A 23,294-nucleotide genomic window follows, 5' to 3' on the forward strand; every position below is an offset into this window, starting at 1 on the left:
ATATAAGCCGTTTGAAACCCTTTCCACACTATTGCAGTACTCTAAACAATGTTTCTAATCTCTAAACTCTTTAAAACAGTGCAGAATATCATGGTTTCAGCTTCCTCTGCTCTTTGCCACCTGAAAGCGCTCTTGGCCACACCCACTTATCCACTCTGCACAGTGAACAGCTGATCAGCTGCAGCGGGACACTTTTTGAGCAGCTCTGAGTTGCACAAATGTGCAGCAGGTGCTAAATCATTTACAGTTTATTTTAAATAAAAATTCCATGCCGACCGTGCGGCTCATCCATCAATCAGCCAATTGTGTGTCACGCCCAATCTTATTTTGAAAAACCGCGATAGTGAGTCTGCGATAAACAAACCGCGAAGTAGCGAGGGACTACTGTATATATAAAACATTTAAGCACACAAACTCAAATTATTTGCACATCTATTTTATACACGGGAATATGATGTATTAAAATTAAATATTCACAACAATGGAACGGGGTTATGAACATGAAGTACATAAATATTGCACAAAGATGTAAAACAGATTTGTAAAAACTGAACATGAGATGCTAAAATAAATCATGTTCATAACCGTAATAAATCAGTGCATGTGTTGAACATGCATTAAAGCATTATTCAAAAATAAGGTTTAGGTTCAAATCATTTGTAAATGTCATACCAATATTGCGGGGAAATAAAATTGTTGACATGTTTGTTCTTTATACTACAGAATCATTGGGATGTTTAATAAACTTATTTTATCTTTAGAGAGAAAATATTTGGCTCAATATGTCTTCAGAGTTTTTATCCTTTATGATATAAGTAGAAACAAAAAGTTACCATAGCTGATTAAAACCTGTGTGAAGGATTAAAAAAGAATCAACTTGGCTGCTGTAAATACAACTTTCTTTGTCTTGTTGCTGGTAAAATGTCATGTATTGACTTAATTTTGATCTGTGTCACAGATCTGTGTTTTTGAGAGCTGATCATTTCTTACTCAGAAATCTGTCGGGCTCTCATGCCTCAAACACAAAAAGTTCAGTTTGTTGGGGATAGACAGATGGATCAATGTTTGGTGGATCATATTTCTTATTTAACTGTTGTACTTGAATACATGCTGTACAAATATATACTTGACTATGACTCGTTCATTTTGTACAGTTAAATCAACTTGTTGAACTAGTCTTTAAGGGATCATAGATAAAAGCAGAAATTTATGTAATAAGAGGCTTATTTTGTCCCTTAAAATCTAAATGTTTGTAACTTCTGCTGTAGACTATTTTGTTCTTGTTATATACCACTGCCCTCCCCACTGGAAACACTAACCCAAAGTAATTCATACCCTCTTATTTTATTTACTTTTTAATTTGCTATCATGTGTTGTTTATGGTTAATAAAACGTTTTTTAGCACCAAAATAAAATAGCTTCATAAATCACCCCTTGACTGCATAGATTCCTTAAAATCAGCATCCACAGTTGAACAACTCAAATCATGTCCATGTCTTATTTAAAGCTAATTAAGTCACTTGAAGTCAAAAAAAGCAGAGTACTTACAATATCAGCACACCAGTATTAGGCAGAAGTCGGAACAAAATCATTTTGAAGGATCGGGAAGAAGTTCTCGGGATGGAGTGGCGTCAACAGCTGCTCAGAAGAAGGAGCATTTAACCAAATTTCAATTATTATAAAGTTGTTCGTTGTGCTGGATTTTTACATTCAACTTTTTTTTTTTATCATAAAGTTATGCAAACTGCTTCTGCTAAGTACAATACATTTAGGAAGATGGTATGAGCATAATTTGGTGCAAAGAATTGGGTATAATGTAACAACCCGGCTAGATTTCTATGTAATAATCTACAATAATGCAAATGCCACAAAGTTTATAGCAAACCTGAGTTTGGGTCTAATCTAGTTTAGATTTTCACTCAGAGACGAAAGTAGGATTACATTTACATGTTGCAGATAGTTGCAATTAAACATAAAAAATACAATTTAGACATTAAGAACTACAGATTACGGTTTGGATCTTTGCCTCATGAATTATGTACAGTGTTCATCGTGTACTGAAAGCTATCTGTTTGCTCTGTGGACAAACTGTTAAACATTATGAAGACCAGGCTTTGATTGACATTGACCATCACAAACACAACTACAACATTTTTTTCAGCAGCTGTATACATCAACTTGTGATTCAAAATGCTGACATAAAAGCAGCAAGTAAGAGATGCATCCAAAAACAAGGAGCAGAAGCACAGCAGAGAGGGAGCGTTCAAGTTGTTTTCTTTCTGTTACCAAGTTCTGCTTCAAACCTAAAAGATCAGTTATTTATTTTGAGCATACTACTTGTAGTCAACAAAATAAAACTAATTAACTATCGCACGGGCTTTTTAATATCAATCTACAAAACACATGTTTTGTAGAGAGCGCTCGGTTTCTGTGTTGAGTAGCAAATTAAAATGTGTGGCAGCCGACTAGTTGGAGTCTCAGAAGCTTGTGCTGGCCCTGAGTTAATGCATTTCACTATGAGAGGATGTGGCAGAGAATACAATTTTATTGGTTTGTGTTCATCCTCCTCTCGGCTCTTTGGTTGCATTTTATTATCTGAGGGAATTTTGTCCTTGCAAACAGTTAGCCTGATTTGGTATACTATGTCGACCAGAACTACAGCTGATTGGATCGTTGACTGCAATGAAAGAAAAAAAAAAGATGTTTGCTAGTTTGATTTGATAAGCCGGAAAGTGACCATTTAAGAAAATAAGGATATTTTGGCTATTTTGAGGCAAAGATTGGTTCTTTTTTTTCTCAAAGATCCACAGATTACTGCATCTAAAAAGTTTATCCACTTCAGAAAAAAAAAAAAAAAGATACAGGTGTTGGTGGAAGTTCAAAAAAATGTATTATATTAGAATTTTTTTTTTGTGTGAAAATGTTTTACTTTGAAATCAAAAGTTTGTCAATAGAACAAATGAAGAATCAATTCCAGCAAATGTTAATTTAAAATCATCCAAAGCAGTTCATTTTAAGTGATTTTTTTTTATGCAATTTTAAAACTTTTGCAACCGAGTTATAATTTACTGTTTATTAATCTACCATCATTGATCATTCTGCACATTGGAAGAGACCATTTAAACAGGCCCTGTGATGCAGTAAGTGAAGGTGTTGAACTCAGCTGGGCAGCACAGGTGGATGAAGCCAAAATCTTTAAATAGAATCGCATCATTTCTTCTGCAGTTTGTTGGTGAAATTGTAGCGATTACTCCCAATTGTTTCCTCACTTTATTAAACTGGAACACTAGAGTTAATCAGGCTCTATCTTCAGGCTGAAGGTTTTTCCTGGATGAACCTTAAATACCTTGATTTTAAATTGCTACTAGATGTGGAATTGCCTTCAGCCACCTGCATACTTTTAGGGATTCGGATGGTCTTTGCTGAATTGTTTGGGTTCTCTGAAAGAAGCAAACAAATGAGAAGGGAAGAGCAAATAAGGCTTAACTGAAGCTCTCCAATTTAAAGGCCTAAAAAACAGGAGGATTTCAGTACTTTTAGAGGGTTTTGTAAAATACATATTAGTTGTCAATCGAGGCTGAATGTGGAACAAACTGTGAAAACATGTATTAATGGATTAAGTTCTTACCAGTGTTTAAGTTTTCTGACTTTTTAAAGTTTTGAAACTCAAAGTAAAATTTGAACGATGCATGCATCTTAAAATCAAAATGCTTAAAAACTAAAAGCTAAACTGTAAATTTATTGAATTACAGTTTTAATCCAGGCATGAGCACAAGGAACGTACAATAAACACTCAAGTCCTTTGGAAATTCTCCCCAAAACGATCACATTTACAAAATAAAAGTAATATATTTTGCATTTGAGCTGCTAGAATATGGGTCTTGATTAATGGTTTTCCAGACTTTCTGAAATTTTTATTTGAACTTTAAATGCTTTTTTTATTTATTGGTGTTGATTCTCAGTGGTCTGGGATGAGATTATTTTGAAGTGGGTTAGAGAACTCGACTTCTTTTGTTCCTTGAAGACTTCCTTGACAACTGAAGAGGCATTTGGATGAGAGGTGAAATGTATTCAAGAAACAAAATAAATTCTCCAGTTGCCTTTCATTTAACAACTTTTCAGTCCAGTCTTTGTAACTGACCATAATACATACATTGAGCTATGTCTCATAAATAAGGGAAGTTAAAAAGAGGAGGACATAGGTAAAGGAGTCTGACATAAAAAGCCATTTACAGCAAATGAACAAAATCTGAAAGTTGTATCTTGACCCAGGAATCACATTGTTGGTGCTAAAATCCAATTTTTCTGTCTGTTAACATTTTTTCCCATGTTTTTAGTAGATTATATGATTTAAAAAATGTTAGATGAATTCAGGCAGACAAAGGTTTATAAGCTCAATCATCCAGGTAAATGGCAACAAAAAATGTTAAATCATGTCATCTGGACCAGTTTCTTTAAGTGAGAAATGTTTTGTCCCCCATCCAGAGAACTTCCTCAGTCTAGGGCCTCCCAAACCGATCTGTCCCATAGGTACAGTAGCCTTCACTGCTGTTTCAAGCCAACCTCCTGTTAGAATCTCAAAAGTAGGCTTTTAATACGTGCAAAGCACACCCATCCAAAACAATCAATCATCATTTACAACAATCAAATGTTTTAGGCCAGATGGCCAACTTGCTACTGACAGAAACAGCCTGAGGTCAGCAACTCGCCTTCAGGCAGACAGGTGTGTCAGAGTAGCAGCAAACATGGAACTTTGTTTTGATGATTGAACAAAGATATTATCATCAGGGTGAGCAGTATCCTGGAACTTCTCAAAAGACAAAAAAATTGTGCTTCGTTATTTAATAAATGTTAATTAGCTGTAGTATGAAAATGCCTGTGTGAGGACCTTCAGTGAAAAGTTGACATGGCAATACTTACTTATAAGTTGAAAGATTGGATGCTTTATTTTGGTTGCATTGGTGAGGACATGGACCCTAATGACTCTGCAGTTGTGTTTCATACAAAAGATACATGAATTGCTTATGGTGTTTTTATTTTCTTGTTTGCTCTCGGTGGAAGGCAGACGTGTTCTCCTCCTGCTCTGTTCCTCGCTCCATCCCTGCTTTGCTCTTTGGCTTGTGAGCCTTTTTCAGAACCCCCTTTTTTGCATACCTTCCGAATTGTAAAAATGGATTTGATCAGCTGGTCTCTCAACGAAATTGATCAGTTTTTCTCAACAGGTAATCAGGGTGAAGGAGAACCCTCTTACCTCTTACCACTGGCCTCCCTCGCATCCTCTGGCAAAGCAGCCTAGGAGATGCGAAGGCGCTAAGGGCTCTGTCACTCATCTGACGGCCGTGCTGGGATTCCCACCCCCTATCCACTTCACACACATATGCATTATGTCTATTTAGGTTGCTTTGCTGTGGTAGATTTGTTTAATGCCTCAAACTGTGCCCTGCCAATGACACAGTGTAAGAGATCTTCTTTTTTATATACCTCCTTATGTTTTTTTCCCTTTTTCTTATCTAAGCAACAGTGCAGCACATCTTAGAAGCTGCAGCCCCGTGTACACTTATGTCCATCTTTAGGATGGCTGTATGGAAAGTAAGTTTGTTGTTCTTCACTGTGCAATGATAATAAAAGCATTTTGATTCTGATTCTAATAAGCTTGGTTCAAATATAGCCTTCTGCAGCTTTGTTACACATCATGACTTATTTCATGATTATTTTTATTATTACAGCTTATTTGCTTTATTTATTTATTTATTTTTTGTATGTGTTTTAGGTACCGACATGCAAATTGCATTGACACAATGGCAAAAGTCTGTTTTATTACTGTGTGTCCCACTAACAGTTGTATACTTTAATGCAGTTTAACTCTGTGGAAGCTTAGATTTTCATTAACTAGAATGTACAGCCTTAGAATGGAAACAATATTAAAATGAAAATAGACTGAATAAATCAACCTTCTGCTGAAAAGAAATGCTCTGTTTTATTTTTTACAATTGTCTGAACTTCATGATCATCCTGCACTGACGAACATAAACAGCAATATCAGAACAGGCTGACCTTGAATTACTTATGAGAATCATATGAAATAAGTTCAAGAGTTTAATTTGAGTGTTTTAATATTCCCCTCATTGAAAAGACTTTCTTCACTGAGCATATTAAAATGAGATTTTTCTTTCTTTTTTGTAACTCGAGACTCTTTGTGCTTCCACATACGTACCACTTTTTGTTTCTGATCAGCTTACTGCATGAATGAGCACAATAGGTTTTAATGTGAAATGGAATTTGCATCAAAGCTGTTAAGAAAATCTGCTTTGATTTTTCAACCGCAACACTATTCTGAGCACAGGGTGTCAGTGGCTGCTCATTTTCAAAGCAACTTCATGCATTTTCATCAAGGATCACTTTAAGCAAGTTGCAACTATCTCATACCATAATTCATCTCTTAACTCAATTTTTTACCGCTCATAGTTTCAGTGAAATTCACTCTTTTAATTATGAGTCAGCTCTCTCATAAATGCTTTTAGCAACTTTACACTTTAGCCAACTAGTTTGTCTTAATCTTTGTTTTTCTTTTCTCTTAGGTCAGTTCTTCTGGGTCAACAGTTCAGTCTTTGGAGGACCCTGGGTCTTAAGTCCATGGCTGTGGGGGAGTCGAGGTCTGTGTAGCTTGGATATGGCTGTGTTTCTTCACCCTAAACAAAGTGGACAATACACCATTTGGCTCATAGAGCGAGACAAGCCACCTTTCAAACTCTTCTCGACTGTCACGCTGCCACAAATGACCGGGTAAGCATGCAGTTTTTTTTTCACATATCTGTCCAGTTTTGCAGGGAATCATGTTCAGGTTTGCATTAAATATGAAAATGTAAAAATAATACAATAATAATCATCATCTTTGGCTTGTATGGAAGTGTCTTATTATTGAAGTGAGCTTTAGCTGAATGCTTAACAATGGAGTAAACTGGTTTTAAAAAAAATAAACTAGTTGCACTCTGCATGACTGATGTCTTGTGATACAATAGAAAGAGCTGCAGGGATGGATCTACATTCATGGTTTTGTGTTTTGAGCATGCAAGTTTTAATTTTCTTGTGTATAGCTGAAAAAAGTTCGAGACTGTACCGCTGTACCAAATCCTACAAATAACTGAAACAGGTAAGTTGAAACTGTATTTTCATTCTTGTAAAAAAATAAAATAAAATAAAAAAATCATGTCCTGTAGGACTTCTTCGGATGATATTCCAGCGGTATTATTTTCGCAGTACTGACTCTTACTGTTTAGAAGGAAAGCTGTGGTCGGTGCAGTGCAGCTCAAGCAGCGAAACTGACTGCAAATCTGCTCATCACCCGAACACCATCACAACCGTAACCTGCTGCTGTTTAGTAAAAGACAAAAAGCTGAAGTGTTCAAAGTGCATTTGAGAATAACGAGGGTAGTAATTGTCTTTGTACTACACATTTAGGTTGTTTCAATGTAGATTTGAATATTTAATAGGAATGTTTCTGCTTGGGTTAAATAGGTTGCTATGGAAAATTGATTTGCCTATTGAGGAAAAAATGCATCAAATTTTGACCAAATGTTTATTTGGTGGTTGAACTGTTTTGTATTTTTTAAAGCAGGCAGTCATTGTGATGCTGGGTACTAATCAGCAAATATTCACATTCATATTAGCTTCCTTGCAATCTAATCTCTAATTAACAGCACGCCTGTGCTCTGCTCACTGAGCCTTTCTACGGTTTTTGCAGCAAATGATTGATATGTGTTTGTACTTTTACCTTAATTAACATAATTGAATAAGTTTGAACAAAACTAAAATGCTATTTGGAAGTAGTATATAAAATACTATATTATAAATAACAATAGTAAAGATTCAAATAAATGGGGTTGATGTAGAAAGAGTTGGTGAAATCAGATTTCTTCAGGTAACAGTGGATGAACGACTTAGTCAGAAAGCATATATTAAATGTATTCATTCTAATTCATCAAAGAGCATGACAGTACTGGATAGTGCCAAGCAATGTTAGATCAGACATCATGCCAGATACTCTACAATTCACTAGTTTCACCTTTTTTAGGTTACTGTGCAAAAATCTGGAGTAACAATAAAAAAATAAAATAAAAATGTTAGTCACTTTTTATTCTCTAGAAAAAGCAGTTAGTATCATTCACAGTGCAGCTTGCAGCCAAACCTCAGTTCTTACAGCTCAAAACACTGAAGTGTATAGATTTGGAAAACTCCCATGCACTGAAAATTTTGTTCAGAGCCTAACTGGGTAAATTACCTAAAATATTCAAATTGTGTTTCTTTTTCTGGAAGGATGTCGCAATTTAAAGTTTTTGTCAATTGAAAGTAGTTATTGTTTTTCTGTGTTTGGAATGAAAACTATGGAGTATGTTTGAGTGTGGAGCTGAACATCAAAATGTTTAACAGGAAGTATGAATAAATTATTTTTATAATTTATAAGACAGTGGTAAGACCAGCTATGTTGAATGGTCTGGAGACAGTGGCACTGACAAAAAGACAGGAGAAAGAACTGGAAGTGGCAGAAATGAAGATGCTGAGGTTCTCCTTAGGAGTGACAAGGATGGATAAGATTAGGAATGAGATCATCAGAGGTACAGCACAGGTTGAACAACTGGGAGATAAAGTTAGAGAGACCAGACTGAGATGGTTTGGACATGTCCAGAGGAGGAACAGTGGGTATATTGGTAGAAGGATGTTAGAAATGCAGCTGCCAGGAAAAAGACAGAGGAGATATATGGATGCAGTTAGAGAGGACATGGAGGTAGTTGGTGGAAAGACAGAGGATGAAGAGGACAGAGTGAGATGGAGGAAGATGGCTCACTGTGGAGACCCCTGAAGAGGGAAAAGCTGAAGAAGATGAATTGATTTCATGAAATATAAAGCTATAAAGGAAGAAGCGGGTAAAGATGATGGATGGATATAAAAATATAATAGCTTGTATTAATAGAGTATTTGAATATTATAAATATGTCTAATATTTTAATTAGCGGTTATATTAATAAGAAATTTGATAAGTAAAAATTGATAACAAATGGTGAAGGGGTGGGGACGTATGAGTACGTACTTCTTCCCACTCCTTTTCGACATGTGCGCCAAACAAGAAGTGGAGCAATACTTGCGCACTTTTATATTATCTAGCTTTCATTATCGTTTTGTTTCTCTCTTTTTTAATGTACAAAATAAACCAAACGAGTAAACAATAATTGTGCGTGATGTTCTAGCTTGAAGATCGACTCTCAAAATGTGGCTATAAATCTGTTCCGTGCTGTTCTTGTGTGCAGTCTCCTATGGCACTGGATTCATGAGAATGTCTTGCTTTGTGCGTTCTCTGAATCCTTAAGTGTTGCTTTGCAGGAGAGGGTGCACATAAATGTTTGTGTGCTCGTGCAATTGTTCTCTGTATGTTCTTATGGGAGTGTAGCAGGGACCTGCTCATTACGTCTATGAAAAATTAGACTTGAGCATTGTGTGTGCCTTCATTTGTAGTCAGCTGCTGCCACCCACCCATAGCATCTCTGCCAGCAGGAGACTCACTCAATCCCACTAACGCATGCATCCATGCACACACAGACACACACATCTCTGTTCTGAGAGGAAGACACTTGATTCACAAAAATACACAAAAATAAAAGCAACAAGAGCTGCTTGAAGATGATGAAGAGTTGGTCTAATTGGCTCTCTGACTTGGCATAAATTGTATTGTTGTTAGGACATGTTTGCCCATTTAAGCTCTCAGTATTTGACATAATGTTGGCCAAAAAGGATGCAAAATTAAATTTGTGTTCAAAATGTTTATATTTTACCAAGAGAATAGATCATATCTTTAGTGTAGTTAAGTTTATTTTGTTGGTTTTTCTTTGGTTTGTATTGCAGAAGTTCAGAAACACAGAACATCCAATAAGGAGTGAAAGAAATGGATGCATTAAAGGAAAAAATAACAACCTGTTTGTTAAAATTCTCAGCGAGCATCTTCTCTTCTTTTAATGTGCCATGCAATGAAACCCCAACTCCACATTAAAGTGAAGACCTATGTTTTTGCTTATACACTTTAGTGTGCGAAGATGAGGTTTAACTGATGTGTATTGATTTGTAGACACAATGTGACTACGTTGGTAGAACAGCTGTGAAATAGAAACTGTTTTGAGATTATTTTGCAAAGTTTACATCTTTGCACCAATAAAATCTGATTCATTTATTGTGTGAACGTTTATGAAGCATTCACACAATCGTGATCCATTTTTCTTATGTTCGTTTTTCTGCATCTTTCTCATTCCACAATTTTTGTGCTATTTCAGCAAATCATATATCAAAATGTTCAGCTTTTTCAGGAAAATACTGTTATGACTTTTGGTGCAACTTTAGCTTTTTTAAATATTTAGCCTTTTCTGACATTTTCTTTTTCTTATAGAAAATGAATTCAGCTCATTTTACATCCTTCACATCTTTAGATCTGTTTACAACCTTTTACTGCTCCTTTCACATTTTGTTCTGGTTTAGCTTCTTTCAGCTTATTTGTGCAAATTTAAACTTTCTGCTACTTTCAGCTTATTTTCAGCTGGGTTGTTTTTTTTTTTAGCTGTTTTGTGCTCTTTTTGTGCTCTTTCTGCTAACTACAAAATTTTTGTATTTCTTCTAACTTCTTTCTGCTAATTTTAGCTTGTATGCTCCTTTCAGCTTATTTCAGCAAGTTACAGCTTTTCCACAGCCATTACAGCTACTATTTAGCTGTTGTCATGTAAGCTTTTTATGCGTTCCACATTTTTTGCAATCATTTCAAACTTTTTCAAACATAATTCAACAAAAATGTGCTCTCTCCACTTTCTTCTTGTAGTTTAAGCTTCTTTCTGCCTTGTTAGCTACATTTAAGCTTTTTTGTGTTTGCTTGTTTCAAATTTCTGCTTTTTTCAAATAGCTTCCACTTTTTGTGCTCATTTCTGCTTTTTTTTTCAGCCTTATTTGGGACAATTGTGCTTTCTCCACTTTCTTCTGATAATTTAAGCTTCTTTCTGGGGTTTTTTACCTACTATTCAGCTGTTTTTTGCAAATTTCTGCTTTTTTTTTTCCAGATAATTTCAGCTTTTTAATCTCATTTCGTCTTTCAGTCTTATTGGGCACAATTGTGTTCTCTACACTTCCTTCTGGTAACTTAAGCTTCATTCTGCCATTTCAGCTACTTTTCAGCTATTTCTTGCTAATTTAAGCTTTTTTGGGCTAATTAACAATTTTTTTTTTGTGCTCATTTCTGCTTATTTAAACCAAATTCAGCAAACATGTTCTTTCTGCTTTCTTCTGCTAACTTAGACTTGTTCTTCCATTTCTGCTACATTTCAGCATGTTTTTAGCTAATTTCAGCTGTTTTTCTGCAGGTTCTGTAGCAATAAGCATTCACATGGCATTTTCACAGGAAATGCAATTTCTCTACTTTAATTTAATTTAATAATGATTTATTATAACTTTATTATAGATAAACAGACTCAACAGAAACATTGCTTGAATCAGAAATTTGTTTTATTACAATTTATCACATGTTTTTCATTATTATTTATTCCAACAATTTGAACATTACAAAGTCAAAACGTGTCTAACCTCTTCCTCCCCTGCTACCAGCCTCCAGCCTGTCACTGTCTTCCAGCAGGGCGAGGTGTAAAGATGTTTGTCTCAGAAGCAGCCAGTGGCACAGCAAATAGTAAATTATTCTGTGTTCCCTCAGGTTAGACAGGTCTGTCTGGCGCTCTATGTATTTTACGTTTTAAGGATTGTTCTTGGGCTGTTTCTAAGCTTTGCAACAATAACTTGTCATTTTCCTGGAAGTGTTGGTTTGCTGGTCAAGCCAGTGAGAACTTCCATTTAAATCCAGATCCACAAAGGGCTTGCTCCAATAAAGTACCTTCAAAGTGTGTTTTAATAAGTTTTTCTCCCATTAGTTTTGTGTTGTGTTAGTCATGGTACCAGTGGCTGACTTGGCTTTTCTGAGCAGCATGCTAATCATTTTTGGCACAAAGTTTAATAGACTTGAGTGATGAAATGTTGGCTTGATAAATTTTACACATTATCACATCTAAAGTTAGTTGTTTCTGAAAGTAGGTCAAAATTCTAACATTGTGCAACTTATAAGGTGGAATATTGAGTAACTGCTTTAAGGTTTACAAGATTTTAAACATGTTTTAAACAGAACGTGGACAACATATGGCTTGAGGGCTAAAAGTGGCCCTTAGATGATCTCCATTTGGCATCCAACATGCCTAATTTAAAAGAAAATAACTTTAAAAAAAAGATTATGAAAACCTGCACACTATAAACAAAGTTTATGGAACTCTAAATTAAACATATTGAACATATAAAACTTTCAGATGAACTTTTTTGTTGTCTGGTGAGTCATTGTTTGTGTGTCCAGAACTAAACTTAACCTTAAAGCTTCCAAAGAGAAACATACGACTATTTATTTTTTTCTTATTCTAAGCTCTAAAGTGTGAGTCAATCTACAGAATGTATGTCCTTTATCCCTCAAGGTATTTGAGAAAGTCATAATTTTAATAATTGTGCTCGCTATGCGATGAGAAAAAGCCTGGAAATGTCTTGCAGATTATATGTCTTAATATACATATATATTTATTTACAATCATTATGTGGCCCATGCTTTAAATAACTTGATTTTTCCCTCTGGAAACAAAATGTTGCTTACCCCTGCTTTAAACAAATGCCTTTGAACAGTCAAGTTATTTACTTATTATAGGAAACAAAAATATAAATGTATTAAAGCTCTGGTTAAAAAAAATATCAGTTTAAAGCAGTTCATTGTCATGCCAATTTACATTAATCGTCTGCGGAAGCTCTTCAAATGCAGGTCCAGTTTAAATCCTAATAAATGCAAATGCATTTCTTCTTATTAAGTCAGTTTCAGCTTTAAATCCAGTGACATAATTCAGTCCAGTTTATCCTACATCAGTGCAATCCAAGTTTAATAGGTAACCATCAAATATCTCTTTATAGAAAAGCTAAGAAATCTAATGAATTACATCAAACCTTTGCTTTGGTTCCACCTCCTATTCTTAACATGCATAAGAAGGGGAAGGGCGGTAAAATATATAAAAAGCATTACCCTTCTGAAAAATCAGTTTGTTAGATTGTCTCCTGGACAGAGAACAAAAAGTCCTGGACTGCAAGTTGCTTTCTAATGTCTTCTGTCAGTGATGGGGCGTGATGCAACCTGAAAATCATGTTTGGTCCTTTTTATCTTATTAAACCTTTATTCACTTTAAAAAAAACACCTGCAGGAAAAGGTATGTAAATCATCCGCATTATTACTGCCAAATGTAAGGGACAAAAGAACCGATAAAAACGAAACCTCGTGAAGACCACATCAGAAAGAACAAAACTGACAGTTTAATTTATCTCAGATGTTACTTAAAAGGACTTCAAGTAGACGGGTTTAGTATTATTTAAGGAGGATTTTTTTTAAGAACTGAAAAGAAAATCCACCTTTTAGTTTTCAGTCAGCCCTGAAGCGAAAGCAGAGCTGTAGAAGCTGCAGAGTGTGCACGTCTGAGTAAATATATTCATCTTGTAATGTCCTTGTGTTTATCTCCACATGCATGCACAGAATCCAATTTATTTCCATCTATGTATGTGACGGGTCACTGAGTGGACCTGCACGGTATCTCACAGTAGTAAATTATCATTGCAGTTGTGATTTGTGTGAAAGGAGGCTGAAGGTTTAGACGGTCGCGGTGTAATGTACTACACCTCTACATCTCACCGTGTCTCCTTGCTTCATTTGCTTTAGTTCAACCTCACATTCACCACATGCATGAACATACAAAACAACAAAGTGTGCATTTTCTGTGTCCACCTGCAGTCATTTACTTTACATTGGAAGCTCACACACCAAATGGTCTCGCTTTCAGGGTGCATCAGTGGCGCATAATGTGATGAGTTTAGCATCAAGACCTTGAATGTTGGTGTGGAAAGTGGATCGCATCATTTAAAGCACCGCGGAGAAACAATATAATCCTAGAACTGATCGATAATGCTTGTAATGCGGAGGAAGGGGGCACAGAAGGAGGCAAATGTTAATGCTAAGCTTTAAAGTAGGAACATTATGGCAAGTGATAAATGATACAATATCCCCTCCCACACAAGTCTGCATATTAAAGAAAGTGCGAGCCACAGTTTGCACGGCCTGTGTAACGACTCCCGTTTCCCTCACACTATTTGCAAGTAAATGTGACCTGGCAATGTGCTCTCAGGTCGTTAAAATGCTGCAAATATTTTCCCATAACATTCTCCACATCTGAACTGTGAAACTTTTTCCTGCACACACAAACACTGGTACACACTGGTACACACTGGTACACACTGGTCTGACAAACCATCAACTGTGAAACCTATAACTACATTTGTTGGATTTTTTTTTTATAATTGTGTTATCAGAACTTGGTGTACAGTAGTCTCTCGCTACTTCATGGTTCGTTTATCGCGGACTCGCTCTATTGCGTTTTTCTTTTTTTCAAAATAAGATTGTACATGTCACACAACTGGCTGATGGATGAGCCACACAATCGGCATGGAATTTTTCTATTTTAAATAAATTATTTTAAATAGTTTAGCACCTGCTGCACATTTGTGCAGCCCAGAGCTGCAGAAAAAGCTTCCTCCTGCATCTTTACTGCAGGATAAACTTCCTTCTGCAGTTAAACAGCACATATATATACAGCACATTTCCATCCATCCATTGTCTTTTACCCGCTTATTCCATTTTGGGTCACGGGGGTCGCCGGTGCCCATGTCCAGCAATCACTGTGCGTGGGGCGGGGTACACCCTGGACGGATTGCAGGTCCATCACAGGGCCACATAGAGACAAATGAAACAAACAACCATTCACTCTCTCATTCACACCTAGAGACAATTTAGAGTTACCAATCAGCCTAACATGCATGTTTTTGGTCTGTGGGAGGAAACCGGAGTACTCGGTACAGATCCCCTGCAATAAACGAGGGACTACTCTAGTTAAAGATGTACTTTGTGGGTAAAAAATAAGATCTGTTCTCTGCCAGAACCCAATTGGGACTATTATAATAAATTGTACACCTACTTTTTAAATATGAATTAACATAACACTCTTGTTAGAAAACTGGGAAGACAATTGATGAAAAAATACACATGAACGAGTCTATTCTAATATGAGTTTTGAACAGAACCAATTGCAGAACTCTTTAGAGAAACTGAAAACTTCCTGTATGATGTAATGAAAATGTAGAAATGGTATTATACCTTGTGATGAATGGTGCCTCACACAATGGAGACAGATGGCACTAAAGCTCAGCTGTATATTAATCTCCAAATTGAAGCAGCTGTAATTTCTATAAGTAAAATGGATTATTACTGCCAATGACTTCATTTTTCTAGTTAGCCTCATGAATGAAAAACGAATGTTCAGACCAACATAAGTTGGATGTGTTGCAGCTCCTCAGACTGAAGAAGTCTTTTGGATTATAGATGAAATGTTTCAACAAGAAGAATCCGTTCAGAGGACCTGGTACAACCTTGTTAGATTTATCCACTTGGATTATTGAGCATGAATCGGGGCATACTTAAAGAAAGTTGAATAAATGTCCATTTTTCCTGGTTTGTTATTGTAAGTTTGAATATATAAATATTATTTTGATAGTCAGCCTGTTAGAATGAAGATTGCTCTAAAAATCTCTAACCTAAGCTACAGCTTTTCTTAACATGGGCTTCAAAAAGAAATGTTGAGTTTTGTCGTGTTGGAAAAATAAAACAACTTCAATTAAATTACCGGTAAGTAATTAATGACGTGACTGAGCATTGGTAGATTTCTACCTGGATTACTGAGCATGAACTTTGATGCTTTGAGCCACTATGGAGTGACTGTCTCAGAGGAGTTGACGGGAGAGAGGGCGAGCCCCGGAGGCCATCTTAGCACCAGCAAACTGTTTTTGTTTTCCACTATGGAGTATGAACATTGTTGGAATTCTACCTGGATTACCGAACATAAACGTTGGAACTTTAGTAATAGTTTGAGTGTTTTTGAAGATTTATTTTTTGAAGCAATTGTGTTTGACTCATGTAGTACTAATGAATTTCGAATGTGCCGCCCAACCCACTCATGTTCGGGCTGCTGTTATACGCCGTATTGTTTTACATTATTAGTGTTTACCGTATAGATCTTTTAGTTTACCGTTTTGGCATTTGTTTTGTGCATAGCTTAGATCCTTATTTACTGTTTCTTTTTATACGTAATATTTTGGTATCTTTGCGTGTAACTGGGACCCTGTGTACATAATTTTGTTCCAGCTCATGTACCACATGTGATGGAAATGACAAAAAAAGTTGACTTGAACTTGAATAACGTGCACGCGAAAGCTTTTAAATGATGATCTTGTGCTGTCTGTTTGTGTTCTATGAATGACTCTCAGCTACCACACCAAGCTTCTGTTAAGTATCTGTAAAAATGACGTTTCAGCCATTTGTGTGTATGGTTGATCAGCTGCGGTGGCTGGAATTTGATTAATTCCAAAGGTTACGTATTTATTTGGAAATGTGCATTCAGTGATTTCTTCCTAATAATGTCATTAAGTGGTTCATAAAAAAAATATTTTGCCAACAAATTAACATTTGCTCACAGACAATTATATAATCACTCACCTGTTTTGGCAGTGAAAAATAAAAATACTGAGGAAAGTGTTTTGTATTACAACTAGAGCCCACATTTATTCTAACTTTTCTAAAATGCTATTTTAACAATGTTTAAGGCTCTACATTTTTAGTGCTACAGCGTTATCTGATTTCACACAAAGTATTCTTTTTAAAAAAAAAATCCAGCCAACCCACAGTCGTCTGCAATTGTGTTATCAGGTCCCTCAGTGAGTGGAGCTAAACTAGAGTAGGAGAAATGGGTCACCTGAAGGCTCTGTTTTTGGCAAAGTGCTGCATTCATCCCTGGCAGGGATCCGTTCCACTCCTCCACTTAAAGCTCAGCAGAGCTGACCTCCACCTCCTGGACTGCAGTCGCCGCAGGCTGCAGCTGATGGGAACCTGAGCTCTCTGGGAGCGCTGCCAGTAAGAGGGCTGCAATCAAGAGAGATCATTAGAAGAAGAGGCACCTCAGAACTTCAGTGGTTATTTTCTGTCTTAGACCACCGGTGGGGAAAATGTAACGAGTCACAGTGTGACTTATGAATTGGGTGATGGTGTTATTGTTGGGCTCCAGAGTGGCTTTTTTTCCAAATCAAAAGCCAAACCATTTCTCGGAGACCTTTTTTTTGCCACTGTTTTCTAAGTGGTCTTGACCCAGCTGCTCTACTGCAGATAGAATAATCTGTTTGTAACACAAAACCCTGACTGATAGGAACTAAAACAACTGAATTCAATCCAAATTCATACAAACATTAACAAATTTATAGCTATAAAATGCTATTAAAAAAAAAATATATATATATATATACATTTTTTTTTTTTTTAATTTAGATCCTTTGCACAGGAAAACAAAAGTATTAAAGCCAAAATAGAGCATGTGTTTAATATTTGTTGTGAAATTGTCTTTAAGTCTGGTTATTTTATTATGACGCAGCTTGTTTTATTGAAGTGAATGTCTTTTGATTTAAAAGTTTGCTCCTAATGACTGGGAATGATTTTGACTTGTATTAGAACTCAGGACAGTTGTGCTAACTGATTCATTTGAAAGATTCACATGAATCTTTTTTTTTTCTGAACACTTTGAGATGATTTTGAAAAGTATTTAAAGTGATATTACTTGAGTGAAGCTGTGTTTCAAAGGAACCACTCAATTATGAACTATAGTCACTGCAAAAAATTTTTTTTAATAAAAATAAAATAAGCACATTTTCTTAGAACAAGATTTGATGTGTTAGTTTAACGAAATAAAACTAGCTTATCTGAAATATAATGCATCAAAAGTTAATAAGTTTGAACTTGGTAATTCTCATTAAATCTAGCAATTACGTATATTGATGACAAAAAGGGTTTTGATAATTTACGTAAGACAAAAAGAATGATTTGTTAATAAATATAAGAATTAAGAGGTCCCGGAGATGCTCCCTGTGGGACCCCACATCTTAAAACAGTAGTATTAGATGTTTATTTACTATTGGTATTTATTTTATTTAAAAATAAAGCATTTTCTAACGTATTTCCGCAAAACTGTATTACAATTAATTCTAGAGACTGAGTCAGAAAATACTCTGTAGCAATAAAAAATAAATAAAAATAAAATTATTCTGATGTTACCAAAATAAACGAGTGTATGATTGATGAGTTTCCATGGTTCTTCTAGCAGAATGAAGTATGATCTTCATTAACATAATTTTTATAAGACAATATCAGTTATCAAAATTCATTTGTTTAGCACTTAGCTTCATTTAAACCTGGCAAATGGACATTAAAACTGTCCAAAATAAAAGGCTCTGTATGGTATAAGAAACCTGAGGTCCAAAATCTACGAAGATGCAGTTTTGTGTCTTGACACTCTCTTCCTTGTCTTTTTCTCCCCGGGTAGTCTACTTTGACATTTTCTTGTTGCAAATGTAAATTAGACTTGTCGAAGCAATGGCTACATGCTGTTTTTGGTGGCTTTTATACCAGCTGTCAGAAAAAGGAAAGGCGACAGCATTATTTTCACTGACTAATGCATTCTGCCTCATTACATTTGGACCAAACACAAAATTTCTGGGAAACTCGCAAAGGAAAGGGAACGGAATAGAGGTACAAACTTACCGTGACTCCTGACTTTTGTGGTTGTCAGATGGTTGTTTGTTTTTCTATTCATATAAAAGTATTGAAGAGTTGAGAATGTTTAACATGAACGAGGTTGATTTCTAGTACTATCCTTGTTTCAGTCTATTTTATATTCGACTACAGAAAAAAAAAACACCTTGACATCTTGACATCATAATCTGACATTTCATTGGACTGAAATCATCACAATTTTTAATTATTTCTCATATGTTCTCTTTGTTTTCTAAAGTTGTCGGCATAGATTTTCATATTTTGGCGAGTTTTGGTCTACAGTGGTTTTAGTGACAGTTTGTGGGATCCAATGCAAAGGTACAGAAATGAAACATTTCAGCGTCATATAGACACCAAGCCTCATCATATTCTAGTCAACTTCAGCTTGCAAACTCAACAATCCTTTCCTTTTAACGCTCACTTTCTTATCTTTGCCCGTCTTCTTCACAGACATATTATATTTGTAAGATTCTATGGTATTTATTCCCAAACCTTTCTACTGTGCTCCTATACTTTCTCTCTTATCTCTGAGTCTCTAGCCATATTCTCCCAAAGTTGTCCTTTACATTCCTGACACTTGTGACACAAAATTTTGTACAATTGTAGAGAGCAAGAGTATTTTGTGAGAAGGCAAATACAACCTAGTTTTAGACAAGTTTGTACTTATGGTAAATCTGAGAATAATGTTAAAGCACAGGTCTTAATTCCAAAGCACATTTTGTATGTAAAACCACACAGTAAAAAAAAAAAACAACTTAAACCACAAAAGTACATGTGCACACACATATTTTAAAGAAAAAAAATGCAATGGAAAAAGTTAATGATAAATTTTAAACTAAGATGAAAACTGAAAATGGTAACTCAAACTTTTTAACTTGTCAAACAGACAGAAAGGGTACACTCCAAGGCTGTCGGCAGCCAATGTATCTGTCAGTTCCCTAAAATAATTGTTTTATAACGATCATCTATTCACTGAAACTGTTAGTTTTATAGTCTCAATCTCAGTACAAATACATCATTTCAGCTGGCATGTAATGACCAAGATATCAGCTGAAATCATTGCATCTTTCATTCAGAGGCTAAAATGCATCAGTTAATAAGACCATATTGCCTGTAGCATCCTGTAGACATTAGTAACCTAAACCCACTTGCTGTCTTTGGCTCAAAATGACCCCTGAAACCTCCGGGGTCATTTGGATGTAGGGGCAGCAGAAGGTAAACCATTCACTGAATGCATGTTACCATCCTTTTAACTCCAAGTTGCTAGTATCTTAAAGTGACTTTGCATCAGAAATATTAAACGGTTTGTCTGAAGTGTAATATCTGGAACCAGGAAGCAGCTTTGCAAGTGTTACATGTAAGTGGCACTCGCTGGAAATCCAACCGGCAGTACAAGTGTTGCAGCAATGTTTCAAATGTTTTTGAACACTTTGGTGTCGTCATGCAACTCAGATGAAAGTGGACATCCCTTCAAATCTAAAATGTCAAATATAAGACGATTCTTTCTAGGTATCTCAGTTTGTTTCCAGTGTTTGGATACTGGACAGATATACATCTGGGAAGGGCTGTTAAATTTCACAAACTCTTTTGGAATGGGCGTGTATTAAATTTGACAAAAGTTCGGACAACTAGTATGACCTGAATGGAGAGGCAATGTGAAAGTGATTCAAGAAAATCCAAAAATTTAAAAAGTTGTTTGACTTTATTATCAAACAGTCTGCAGGAGTTTTCAGACAGACTTGGGAATAAATATTACAAAACATAAATCAGACTATGCAGACTCTTATGGGTTTCTGCAGTGACTACCGTATTTTCCGGCGTTTAAGTCGCAGGTTTTTTGCGTAGATTTGTCAGTCCTGCAACTTATATACTTTTTTTTTCCATATTAATTACAATTTTTGACTGACGCTTTAAATTTCTAAGAACTGCAACAGCGAGTCCTCCCATGCACACTTGCTTCACTCAGCTGGTGCAGGAGGAGGAACACTGAAGAGCTAGCGGCTCTGACTGCAATGGATAGATTGCGCTGTGTCGCCCAGGCAAAATGAAGATGTTTTGACCATTAAGTAAACGCATAATAAACGTGACGGGTCAGTGGTGACGCATAATAAATGCGACTTATACACCGAAGGGACTTATTTATTTATTTTTTTCCTCTTCGTAATGCTTTTTTGACTGGTGCAACTTATACTCCGGAGGGACTTATACGCCGGAAAATACGGTATTATTTGAAATCTGACTTTACTCCTAATGTTTTCTTAAAAAAAAAAAAAAAAGCTCACCATAAAAACCTTTTTCAACCAAAGGTAATTTTTACTTTTTGAATAGTTTAAGTAACTAAAGATTGGACAACATGAGGACATGAGCTGCATTGTTTTTATTTAAGACCATCCATCTTTTTTTTACCAGCTTTTCCATGCAAGGTCAAAAGGGAGGCGGGGCTTACCCTGTCCATCAGAGTCACATGGAGACAAACGACCATTCACGCTCTCACCCACACCTATGAACAATGTGGAGCTACCAAGTAACATGTATGGTTTTGGTGTGTGGGAGAACGTGCAAACTCTAAAGGCCACCTAGGGAGGCAAGCTTTGACCTTCTTGCTGTGAGGCGAGTCTAACCACTGCGCCACTGTGCCGCTTTAAGATCAACTTGCATAATTTGGCATATCAGAAATATCAAACAATTATAGAAAAACAGCAGTTCAGTCATCTGTTTGTGTTCTTCACAACATCTACCAGTTCCTTCAGCTGAGCCACATGCAGCTCTGTCGGTAATTTCTCTGCCTTCAGTCGGGTCATCAGCAGGTGAAAAACATCTGATCGCACAGTCCAGCATAACGAGCATCGCCAGGTTTGATAGATGAAACACCCTGTTTTGCTAATAAACCAGTTTCTTCTTCCCATCAGCTTGCTAGAAGTTAATTTTGTGTGTTGGTCTTTTAAGCTTTAACTGAAACTCACCAGGTGTTCGTACCTTGTGGTGAATTCTCTGTGATTTCGGTCATGAAGCTTTTAGAGTAGATCTGGAAAACCCTGCCTGTGGTCAAAGGAGTGATCATCAGTCTTAGTTTACTTCCTTTTATTCCATGCCAATTAGTTTTAGTAAACCAGGAAGCTTTTTCTGTTCTAGTTTTCATGCAGCTGCTTTTTCAGACAGTCCCCATGAGTCACGTCAACTGGAAAATTCTCCCTCATTCAGCCTCTGGGTCTCATGTTGGGGGACGGGGTGCATATAGTTCAGTTCAAAGGTCAAATGTGTTTGTCACAATAGTAGAAATTAAAATGCTTTACAATAATGACCCCCGTCAACTCCTGTAAGGCAGGGCTCCAGTTTGTTTGTGGCTCCTCTGACTGAAGAAGTCCTTTGGATGAAGGACGAAACGTCTCAGAAAAAAAAAAAGAAGCAAAAAAAAGAAACCATCCTGATGACCTGACTGAACTTTGTTGGATTTGCACATGGATTATTGAGGATGAACTTTAGTGTTTTGAACCATTTTGGCATGGCTGCCTTAGAGGAGTTGACAGGGTAAAGGGTGGGCTCCAGAAACCATTTTATCACCAGCAAACTTTTTTTTTTTTTTTTCCCCACTATGGGAATTGGTGCTTGTGGGACTCCAGTTTGTTTGTGGCTCCTTGAACTGGTGAAGTCCTTTGAATGAAGGATGAAACGTCTCAGCAACAACAACAAAAAAAAAGAAACCATCCAGATGACCTGACTGAACTTTGTTGGAGTTGTACCCGGATTACTGAGCATGAACTCTGGTATACAAAGTGGTGTTTGCTAGGTTAGGGTGTTCCAGGGCATTCTGGGATTTGTAGTTTAAAGTGTTTGTGTATTGTATTCTTGCAATCTGGTTATAATCCATATAATCCACATAAAATATAATCTGTGTGCTGGATGAAACCCCAACGTGGGCTTTTGTTTTGACATGTTCGAACGTCTTGAGCATGAATTTCTCCTGACAGTCCTGCTGATTGCAACTGGATAGCACTTCAATTAACTCTTCACCTGGACAAATGCTATGTTGCATTATATAGTACTGTATATTATATTAAGTAGTGTTTTAATATTGCGAGCTTGAGGCACTCTCGTTGCACTCCTACTATATAAACTTTCTAACTTTGTAAACAAGCGCACACTTTCTGTCCCTTCTTTACCTTCCATGACAAATTATCGTGCAGCTGTTTCTGCTCGTGGTACAGAGGTGTTTCGATTGATATTCTCGAACCAACTCGTATATGGAGGGGAAACAGATGGTTGTTACGGCACCCTCTTCCTGGGGGTTATTTCCCCACAAATAGCTGCCACTTGTGCTGCCCTGACACATATCTTAATTATCTCCAAGCGCATAACTGCTTCTCCAAAATATGGCCTCTGGAATATGAGCAGCCTGCTCGTTCCTGCCACCTGCACACATGCACAAATTGATTGACTGTGCACTAAAATAACTGCATTAAAACATGTGCATAAAGGAAGTTTGCTATTTGCATGACCATTTGTACTT

General features: G+C 36.3%; 1 protein-coding gene across 1 annotated transcript in view; it reads left to right on the top strand.

Moving 5' to 3' along the window:
- The window catches only part of alk (ALK receptor tyrosine kinase), a 241,592-nt gene that overhangs the window by 71,998 nt on the left and 146,300 nt on the right, over window positions 1-23,294 (top strand). The window contains exon 4 of the mRNA XM_037695394.1: window positions 6,579-6,783. Coding sequence (XP_037551322.1) covers window positions 6,579-6,783 — 205 coding nt within the window. The remainder of the gene's footprint in view (window positions 1-6,578; window positions 6,784-23,294) is intronic.

Source organism: Nematolebias whitei, chromosome 21 (genome assembly GCF_014905685.2).
Source record: "Nematolebias whitei isolate Nwh7 chromosome 21, NemWhi1, whole genome shotgun sequence".
NCBI classification, from domain to species: domain Eukaryota; kingdom Metazoa; phylum Chordata; class Actinopteri; order Cyprinodontiformes; family Rivulidae; genus Nematolebias; species Nematolebias whitei.